Raw genomic sequence first — 10,967 nt, 5'->3', positions numbered from 1 at the left:
AATGCGATGTTTAGGCTTCAGCAGGGGTTACACCATAGAACAACACCATAGAAGAAACAACCGCTAAATAAATAAAAACAGTTTGATGTACAATAAAATCATGTTAAAATCAGAACAGAGTAAACCTAACATAATAGGCTTGATGTGTTGTTGATCTGAGGTGATACAGATTTGAACAAAAGTATTCTCAAACCCAGAGCCAAACAGTTTTCAGAATGGGTCAGAGTCTGAGTGTGTCTTTTCTAAAGTATTTCCTGTGCTATTGGGGGAAGGTCTGCTACTAAGCATAGCATTACAGCATATTTATTACATGTAGCAAGTCATTATGTCTGATTTGTCTCAATCGCTAAACACAAAAAAAAAAAAAATTTGCAAGCAAAACAAAAACTCTGATGACTGTTGAATAGAGTAGACTAACGTTCGGTATATGTTTGATACTTAAATGGGATTTTGTTGTCTGTGTTTCAGGTGTGTTTGCAACAGATGAAATTAAGACAGTGGAAGTGATAGAGGGTCATTCTGTCACTCTCTCAACGCAAAGTGAAATACCAAAACCTTGTGTGATTCTATGGAAATGTGGACCTGAAAGTTCTGCCACTCCTGTTGTTAAAATGTCCACGGGAAAGTCATATAGAGAATATGAGAAATTCAGAGGCAGACTGCAGCTGGACAATAAGACTGGATCTCTCACCATCACAAACGCAAGAATCACAGACTCTGAATTTTACACACTACAGATCACCACCAGCAAAAGTGGGAACAAAGAAATAAAATACAGAGTTATCGTATATGGTGAGCGGTCTCAAATTACTATCAAGGTCATTCTGTGAATACTGAAATAAATGTTAGCTTGTTTTACAAATTAAATTAAATTTAATTAGTTTGAAATACTTAAAAATTGCTTATGTGTGGGCTCTAAACACACTCACAAAAATCTCTAGAGGAATTACAAGAGAGTATTTGGATAAAAGCCTGAATGTTTATTCATTTTTTCATCTTTCATCTTTCCAGCTCGTCTGCCCATTCCTGTTATCAACAGAGAGTGTCCTTCATCCGAGAGATCAACCGATTCAAAATGTGTGGTGGTGTGTTCAGTGATGAATGCGACACACTGTGACAAAGTGACTCTCTTCTGGTACAAAGGCAACACTTTACTGTCATCTCTAAGGGTGACTGATCTCAACAGAAGCCTTTCTTTAGAGGTGGAATATCAGGATGAAAACGTCTACAGCTGTGTGCTCAACAATCCCATCAGCAACCAGACCACACATCTGGACAACACTCGACTCTGTCACACATGTGCCGGTACGGCAGTGCTGATATGAATATTTATTTACAGAGTTTCTATATTTTATTTGCAGGTCTCCATTGTGAAGCAGGTTTTGTAACACCTTAGGGGTCACTTTTTTTGAGTGACTTCCCATACACATTATATTGCATGTACAATGTTACAAATAAATGGGCCTACACAGATCAGGCATAACATTATGACAGGTGAAGTTAATAGCACTGATTATCTCTTTATCACGCCTCGTGTTGGTGGGTGGGATATTAGGCAGCAAGTGAACATTTTGTCCTCAAAATTGATGTGTTAGAGGCAGGAAAAATGGGCATTGTGGGCAAAATTGTGATGGCTAGCCGACTGGGTCAGAGGATATGCAAAACTGCAGCTCTTGTGGGGTGTTCCCTGTCTGCAGTTGTCAGTATCTATCAAAAGTGGTTCAAGGAAGGAAGAGTGGTGAACCGGTGACAGGGTCATGGGCGGCCACGGCTCATTGGTGCACGTGGGGAGTGAATGTTGGCTGACCCGTGTGGTCCGATCAAACAGACGAGCTACTGGAGCTCAGATTGCTCAAGAAGTTAATGCTAGTTCTGATAGAAAGGTGTCAGAATACACAGTGCATCACAGTTTGTTGCATATGGGGCTGCATAGCCACAGACTAGTCAGGTGACCCCTGCTGACCTCTGTCCATTGCCGAAAGCGGCAACAGTGGGCACGTGAGCATCAGAACTAGATCACAGAGCAATGGATGAAGGTGGCCTGGTCTGATGACTCACGTTTTCCTTTACATCTCGTGGAAGTTTGGGTGCATGTGAGTCGCTTACCTGGGGAACACATGGCATCAGGATGCACTATGAGAAGAAGGCAAGCCAGCAGAGGCTGTGTGATGCTTTGGGCAATGTTCTGCGGGGAAACCTTCGGTTCTGCTATCCATGTGGATGTTACTTTGACACATACTATCTACATAAACATTGTTGCAGACCATGTACACCTTTTCATGGAAACTGTATTCTGTGGTGGCTGTGGACTCTTTCAGCAGGATAATGCGCCCTTCCACAAAGCAAAATGGTTCAGGAATGGTTTGAGGAGCAAAACAATGAGTTCGAGGTGTTGACTTGGCCTCCAAATTCCCCAGATCTCAATCCAATGGAGCATCTGTGGGATGTGCTGAACAAACAAGTCCGATCCATGGAGGCCCCATCTCGCAACTTACAGGAATTAAAGGATCTGCTGCTAACATATTGGTCCCAGATACCACAGCACACCTTCAGGGGTCTAGTGGAGACCATGCCTTGATAGATCAGGACTGTTTTGGCAGCAAAAGGGAGACCAACACAATATTAGGTCATAATGTTTTGCCTGATCAGAGTGTATTCTTTAAGAGTTTAAATTATTTTATGTGATTTACATTTTGTCCACAGTTTATCACAATTAATCACTTAAAGCAGCATTGGTACCACCTCTGTCTGACATGTCACTATTTTAACCTGGACAAGTTAACAAGACATTAATGTCATTTATATTTTTAAAGTTTTACACAAATATATTCCAGTGTTGACTCTTTTGAAAGTACAGTTTGTTACACATCATGTTTTTTTAAGTACACGTCACTTGTTAGTTTTGTATAAGGATAAATAGTTAACATCAAAGTATGTCAGAGTAATATTTAAATGCTATTTAACCATTTTATCCAGAGTTTTTCTTTTTCTTTCTAGAAATGGCAGTCTTAATTGAGATCAAATCCGTTTCAGGCATACTGATTCTAATGACTGCTCTTTTTCTATATTACAGATAAACGCCTATATTTTCTCTTTTTACTACTGATACCTACTACCGTGGCTGCGATATGCCTCAGGAAACGGCTCTTTACAGGTACACTAAAATACATCTAGAGATAAAATATGACCATACATACAGTCATAAAACCATAAAACTACTAATGGAATTTCAAATATGATTTTCTGACCCCCATATTTTTTCCAACCCGTGTTACTTTCTTACATTAAACACAAAAGGGAGTAGCTTGGGTCAGCATTTTACATTTTCTTTTCACAAGTACTAGTGTGTTTCATTAATGAATAGTGGGCTATTATTTCATAACTGCATAATTTTAACTATAAAAATATATTTTTTCAAGCTAGCATTCGTCTTATTATTGAGCCAGTAATCAGACAAAGACTAAACAGATTACTTTTTAATGTTTTCTTTAAGAAATTATAATTTCAATACACCATATAAAGTACTTTGGTTGTGTTAGTCCTATGTAAGTGATTCATCAGAATAATCTCAACATGAATCAGAGGTATGCAGAAAACAACAAACCTGTCACCCTACAATCGTCTTTATTAGATTGTCTGAACGATTTTATTTCTTATGATTTCATCGCTGGTTTCATGGTTGGCAACCATCACACAGTGGCCATTATTAAAGCTACACTGTGTAACTTTTTTTTGTTTATTCTTAGCTAAAAACACTTAGTTCTTTCAAAAATATGTGCTCATTAATGTATATTTACTTCTATCAAGTAATAAAGTATTCTTGTAAGTTTATAATTTGCCATTGAAAATACATCGGGTGAGGGGTTCGAATGCTGGTCACCATGTTGCCCCTCCATCACGAAAGTACATTAGCCAAAGAGGGACATACCTGTAAATTCAAGCTTTGCCTTTCGCGTTTAACACTCGATGGCACCACGTCGAATGCATAGACAGTAAAAGAAATGGACAGAGCTATCCCATAGACTTCAACGGCGGAAAGTGAGGTCAACTAGAAGCTTCCTGATGGCTGAGCGAACTGCGCAGGCTCAGACTGAGCTTGAGGACGTAGATGTGACGTGAGCAACCTGTCTGACAGCTGTAGGTCTTCTAGTAGATGTGGAAAGTGAAATCTGAATCACGTTGTTTAAATGTTTTGTCTCGTTGCTTTTGGCTCTCTCCGGGCTTGTCCCCATTCTTCCCCCTTGACTTTATCAGACTTTGTCTCCACGTCCCCCCGACTGTCTCATAGACAGTAAAAGATTGCCTGCGAGCGTCTCCTCAGGTCTATACGGTAATTTCTCAACTGTGCGACAGAGTCGCGTTTGTTATGACGCAATCTGTGGTTCGGGTCAAGGATGTAAGGAAGAAGGCGGGGTCGGCGTTACTGGGACTCGTCACTTTTATTACTCTTTTACTTTCAAACAAAACACGTGCTCGAGGGCACATCAACTCATTAAACTTCACACACAGGTTTCAACACTCTGCACTGCTATCACTCTCCAGACAGGCTGCGCTCCGAGTCCCAGTCCAAACTCTCTCTCTCTCTTCTCTCTCTGCTGTGGCTTATAAGCCGTCTCTCCACGCCAACTACTGCAATCAGAGACAGGTGTTAGTCATTTGCACTTAACCCACTTACGCCCCGCTCGGCTCCGCCTCCTCTCTCCCTCTGCCGATCCCGCAAAACCACGCCTCCCCTGCCACATACCCCCACCGCCCGACTCAGGCCGGGGAGCCATCCGGCCTGCAGCCTCCCCCCCCCCCCTCCGGGAGAGGAAGTCAGCCACAGCCATCTGAGCACCCGGCCTGTGGACCACCTTGAATTTAAATGGCTGTAAAGCTAGATACCACCGGGTGATCCGCGCGTTGGTATCTTTCATGCGGTGGAGCCACTGCAGAGGGGCGTGGTCCGAACAGAGGGTGAACTCCCGCCCCAGGAGGTAGTAGCGAAGGGTGAGGACGGCCCACCTGATGGCTAAACATTCTTTCTCTATGGTGCTGTACACCGCCTCCCTCTTAGAGAGCTTACGGCTGATGTACAGCACCGGCCGTTCCTCACCCTCCACCTCCTGGGACAGGACGGCGCCCAACCCCCTGTCCGACGCGTCGGTCTGCAGAATAAAAGGGAGAGAAAAATTAGGAGCCTGTAAGAGCGGACCACCACACAGAGCAGCCTTTATCTGGGTAAAAGCCTGCTGGCACCGCTCCGTCCACTGAACCGTATCTGGTACCTCTTTTTTAGTTAGATCAGTCAGCGGGCTAGCGAGGTCCGAATAATTAGGCACAAACCGTCTATAATATCCCGCTAGCCCCAGGAACTGTCTAACCTCCTTTTTGGTCTTGGGTCTCGGAGAAGTCGCAACTGCCGCTGTCTTATCAATTTGGGGACGCACCTGCCCATGACCCAAGTGGAAGCCCAGATACTTTACTTCTACCCGCCCAATCGCACACTTCTTCGGGTTGGCGGTTAGCCCCGCCCTCCTCAGCGACTTCAGTACAGCACGCAGATGCTGCATATGGCGCTGCCAGTCCGTACTGTAGATGATAATGTCATCTAGATAGGCAGCGGCATATGCAGCGTGCGGCCGGAGAATCCTGTCCATCAGTCGCTGGAAGGTTGCTGGGGCCCCGAACAACCCGAACGGAAGCGTGACAAATTGGTGCAATCCGAACGGCGTGGTAAAAGCGGTCTTTTCTTTAGACATTGGAGACAAGGGGATCTGCCAATATCCCTTCGTTAAGTCCAGCGTCGAATAAAAGCGAGCGGTCCCTAGCCGATCAAGCAATTCGTCCACCCTTGGCATTGGATACGCATCGAATTTTGACACCGCGTTGACTTTCCGATAATCTACACAGAATCGCACGGAGCCGTCCGTTTTGGGCACCAAAACTATCGGGCTCGCCCAATCACTGTTAGATTCTTCTATTACCCCCATGTCCAGCATCGCCTCTAATTCGTCCTGCACTACCTTCTTTTTATGTTCCGGTAGTCTATATGGCCGACTGCGAACCACCACGCCCGGCTCCGTCTCAACGTGGTGTTGGATGAGGTCAGTCCGCCCCGGTAGGGGCGAGAACACGTCGGCAAACTCGGCCTGTAGCTGTTTCACGTCAGTGAGCTGCGAGGGTGAGAGGTGATCCCCCCCCGGGGCCAGAGCGAGAGAATGAGGCTTTTGGACCGCCTCCGGCCCGAGATCCTCCTCCCCGCCCACTACCGTCGCTAGCATCACTGACTCCGCCTCTGACCATTTTTTTAAGAGGTTGAGGTGGTAGATTTGACGTGCCCCGTCCCTATCTGACCGGCTCACCTCATAGTTGAGTTCTCCGACTCGCCGCGTGACCACAAAGGGTCCTTGCCACTTTGCGAGCAATTTCGAGCTGGACGTGGGCAGCAATACAAGCACTTTATCTCCCTGTGAAAATTGTCGCAGCTTCGCACCTCTGTTGTAGAGCTGTTTCTGTCTGTCCTGAGCCTGGAGCAAATTCTCCATGGATAGCCGCCCCAACGTGTGGAGTTTTGCTCTTAGGTCCAGGACATACTGAATTTCGTTCTTACTCGCTGAAGGCCCGTCCTCCCAAGCTTCTCTAAGGACGTCCAGCACCCCCCGCGGCTGGCGCCCATAGAGCAGCTCGAAGGGGGAAAACCCCGTGGAGGCTTGGGGGACCTCGCGAACAGCGAACAACAGAGGCTCAAGCCATTTATCCCAATTCTTGGCGTCTTCGTGAACGAACTTACGAATCATGGTTTTTAACGTGCGATTAAAACGTTCCACCAGACCATCTGTCTGTGGGTGATAGACGCTGGTACGGATCGCCTTAATGCCCAATAATTCGTATAGTTCGCGGATCGTCCGTGACATAAACGCCGTGCCTTGATCGGTGAGAATCTCTTTCGGGATTCCCACCCGGGAGATTAATGAAAACAGAGCGCTCGCCACACTTTTCGCCGAAATCGTGCGGAGAGGAACTGCTTCGGGATATCGCGTTGCGTAGTCCACGAGCACCAACGCAAAGCGATGTCCCCGTGCGGACCGTTCCAATGGCCCGATGAGGTCCATACCAATTCTTTCGAAGGGGGCCTGCATTAATGGGAGAGGGCACAACGGTGCTTTTGGGGTGGCCGGTGGGTTCACCAACTGACATTCCCGACAAGACGCACACCACCGGCGTACATTCTCGTGAATGCCCGGCCAAAAGAATCGGGCCATGAGACGGTTTAATGTGGCCGTTTGACCTAAATGCCCCGCCATTGGATTAGAATGAGCCGTCTGGAAAAGCATTTCCCGGCGGCTTTTTGGTATTAACAATTGCGTTGTATCTTGCTTTGACTGGGTGTCTTGGACCACCCGATACAAGCGGTTGTTTATTACTGAGAAGTACGGATAGGAGAGCGGTTGTTCAGGGTGGACGCGGTGGCCGTCGATGGAGCGGACCTGAGCAAAGGCATTTTTGAGCGTCTCGTCCCGGGACTGTTCCAAGGGAAAGTCATCGCGCTCTGAGAAGATGGGCGGACCCATTGCGCTCGGTTCCCCTGGAACTGCCCCCGGCGGTCCCGAATCCACCTCGCCCGCCTGCGCAAGCGCTATCCTCCCACCTCCGTTCTTCCCCCAAGAGGCATCCACACATAAGTGCCCTAATAATTTATTAAACGCTGGCCAATTCGTCCCCAGAATTATGGGATGCCGGAGGCGCGGGTTAACTGCAACCTCAACACTATGCGTTTGACCCCTAAATTGGATATCCACGGGCACCAACGGATAGTCCACCACTTCCCCGTGCACACACCTCACCTTAACCATGCGGCTGTTATCCAATGCCCTAGGTGAAATCAGGCTTTGATGGATGGAGGTTTGGTTACACCCCGAATCCACCAAAGCCTGATAAGTACCCCCCTTGATACTCACGGGTATCTGGTACAGGCCAGCTTGATCGGGGGCGGCTTGTGGCGCGTCGGGGACCCGGACCAGCGTCCCCACCTCCATCATCGGACACCGATCAATAAAGTGTCCCGGGTCCCCACAGCGCCAACAAGCCGGCCCAGGCCTCCCCGCCGCCCTAGTGGCTGGAAGTGGGTCCAGCCCTTGGCGTGGAGAGAGGGACGGAGATAAGGACCCCGGGAAGGGATCGAGGCTCCCTCCTCCCCGGGCCGCCGGCCGGGGAGTCGCCGCTGTCTCGGCCGCGGGCCCCGTTCTCCACCTCGGCGCCGGCCGGGGCGGCACTCCAGCTCTGGACCTGGGAGCGGGGACAGGTTTAGAGAGAGACGGGGCGGGGTTAGGAGGAGAGAGAGAGAGAGAAGAGAGAGAGAGAGAAGCCGCTGGCAAGGGCTCGCCGACCCCGTGGCACGCCACCATCTGGTCTTCCGCCAACTGGATGGCCTGGTCCAGCGACGCCGGGCGGTGGCACTGGACCCACTGCGCGGTCTTCTTCGGAAGCCGCGCGACGAACTGCTCCAGCACCACGCGATCGATGATCCCCTCGGCGTCGCATTCTCCGGCCATCAGCCACTTGCGGCACGAGTCCCGGAGCTGGTGCGCGAAGATGAAGGGCCGGCCGGACTCTTCGAGCGCCAGTGTCCGGAACCGCTGGCGGTGCTGTTCCGGTGTCCGGCCGACCCGCTGCAGGATGGCGCGCTTGAGGTCGTCGTAGACCAGGAGGTTCTTGACTGGCAGTTGGTGGGCGGCTACCTGCGCCTCTCCCGATAGCAGGGGCAGGAGCCGCATTGGCCAGTCCTCCTTGGGCCAGTCCCGAGCGGCGGCGGACCTCTCGAAGAGGTCGATGAACGCCTCCGGGTCGTCCATCGGTCCCATCTTCGAGAGCGCGATGGTGGCGGCTGAGTCGCTGGTGGGTTTGGGACTGGCCTGAACCTCCCGGTCCATACAGCTCGCGGTCCTCATGCTGGGCCTGGAGGAGCGCCTCAAATCTTTTTTGCTGCTCCTCCCTGACGGCCCGCAGATCTTGATGAGTCTCCTGGTGGAGGCCCGCGAGCGATTGCACCAGGTCCGCAAGTGGGTGGCGGGATGGAGTTTCCATGGCGGCGTGCACACTTCTTCCTCCCGGGTTTCGGCACCAGTGTGGTTCGGGTCAAGGATGTAAGGAAGAAGGCGGGGTCGGCGTTACTGGGACTCGTCACTTTTATTACTCTTTTACTTTCAAACAAAACACGTGCTCGAGGGCACATCAACTCATTAAACTTCACACACAGGTTTCAACACTCTGCACTGCTATCACTCTCCAGACAGGCTGCGCTCCGAGTCCCAGTCCAAACTCTCTCTCTCTCTTCTCTCTCTGCTGTGGCTTATAAGCCGTCTCTCCACGCCAACTACTGCAATCAGAGACAGGTGTTAGTCATTTGCACTTAACCCACTTACGCCCCGCTCGGCTCCGCCTCCTCTCTCCCTCTGCCGATCCCGCAAAACCACGCCTCCCCTGCCACACAATCGTTAGCCTATTTTTACAAAAACAGCTTCTGCGGGGCGATAGTGTAAGCTACAAGGTAACGGAGCCTTTTATGCATTGTCGTGTTTCTTTAGAAATAAACAATGGACAAATAGAGTCTTTAAACGTCTCAGATGTAAAGTTATTCACTGTCAAAGTGACTCAAAAATGAATGGGAGTCAATGGGATGCTAACAGCAGGTGATGGCTTGGTTAGTAATGGCAGCCCCTAGGGGTGGAACGCTTTCCGAGCGCTAGATCCTTGGTCGAATGTGAAGAGGGGGATTGCCATGTTAAAGGGGTACTTCAGCGCTGGGAAGATGAATCTGTATTTAAACTGGGTCATCAATGCAGTAGAAATGTGAAATTATTTTTGAATTTGGTGCCTTCTAGACTGAGAAAAGACAGAAAATGTATTTTTGTCTCATGGGGATGAAAGATTACAATTCCCAGAATGCTTTGCTGCCCTGTGAGGCCATTCCCAACGCCACCAACTTCATTACTGTGACTGAGTTGGAGAAGACACTACAATTAAAAACTGAACGTGTGTGTTCAATATAATGAGTGAGTCACCGCGCGAGTATCACAGCACTGAGCACTAACTGCAGGAGTGATGAGAGCTGAGGTAATCGCGACTACACTCGCGGCATACATTCACAACGCGAGTTCAGTCTGGCGCGTTTTAGTTCATGCCTTTGCAAGCTTAACTTTCATAGAAATGAATTTGAGAAGTTAAAAGACTTACATTGCTCACCATAGCTCCATTTAAATGATGCTGTAGCTGCAAACTGAGCTCTCCCTGCAAGCTGAGCATAATCTCCCATACCTCATGCGCGGATTCAAAACATGCGGAAATGGCTCCCTCTGCTGGCTGTAGTCTTTAGCCTCCGGGCAAACATTCCTCCTATGATGCAAAAATCGTCAATTTGCATCATAGGAGGAATTTTTCCAGAAATAAAATGCATAAATCTCTCGTCTCAGGGAGATATGAGGGGGGAAAGCACAATAATTTGAATATACTCCAGGGTTTCTACTGATACAAAGCCATATGCTAATCGCTGAAGTAACCCTTTAATCTTGGACTAAATCAGCCACCATAGGAGTTTAAATGAAATTACAATTGAGAGGAACAGAAACTATTATTCACTGGATGGTCATATACCTTTACACCGCTAGATGGGGGAAAATATCACACAGTGTAGCTTTAAATAAATATAACCGAACTGAATGATGAATTCGCAGTTATTACAATATTTGTAGTATTATGCCATATGTGGCTAAAGCATTACCATTGATCTGTTGCTTTTTCTTTTTGACAGGTGCAGTGTGGAGATGCAACAATTCTCAATGGTTAAAAACAAGTACTGAAGATCCCAGTTGACAGGCACACGACTTAAATAGTTGTGGAGGAGATTTTTTAAACTTTTTACACGGACCACGAAAATAGCATTTGTCATTATTTCTTATGTCGAGTTGGTCTTGTTACAATATATGGAG

The 10,967-nt window shown here is 48.2% G+C and overlaps 1 protein-coding gene across 1 annotated transcript; it reads left to right on the top strand.

Moving 5' to 3' along the window:
• Nucleotides 1–215: 215 nt before the first annotated feature.
• On the top strand, nucleotides 216–10,967 carry LOC137039742 (lymphocyte function-associated antigen 3-like). Its single transcript, XM_067415019.1, has 5 exons — nucleotides 216–219; nucleotides 469–792; nucleotides 1,012–1,305; nucleotides 3,074–3,154; nucleotides 10,790–10,967. The coding sequence occupies exons 1-5, from the start codon at nucleotides 216–218 to the stop codon at nucleotides 10,849–10,851; spliced, it is 765 nt and encodes a 254-aa protein (XP_067271120.1). The 3' UTR covers nucleotides 10,852–10,967.

Source organism: Pseudorasbora parva, chromosome 14 (genome assembly GCF_024679245.1).
Source record: "Pseudorasbora parva isolate DD20220531a chromosome 14, ASM2467924v1, whole genome shotgun sequence".
NCBI classification, from domain to species: Eukaryota; Metazoa; Chordata; class Actinopteri; order Cypriniformes; family Gobionidae; genus Pseudorasbora; species Pseudorasbora parva.
The sequence above is the reverse complement of the archived record's forward strand: the minus strand, read 5'-3'. Positions and strand labels throughout refer to the sequence as shown.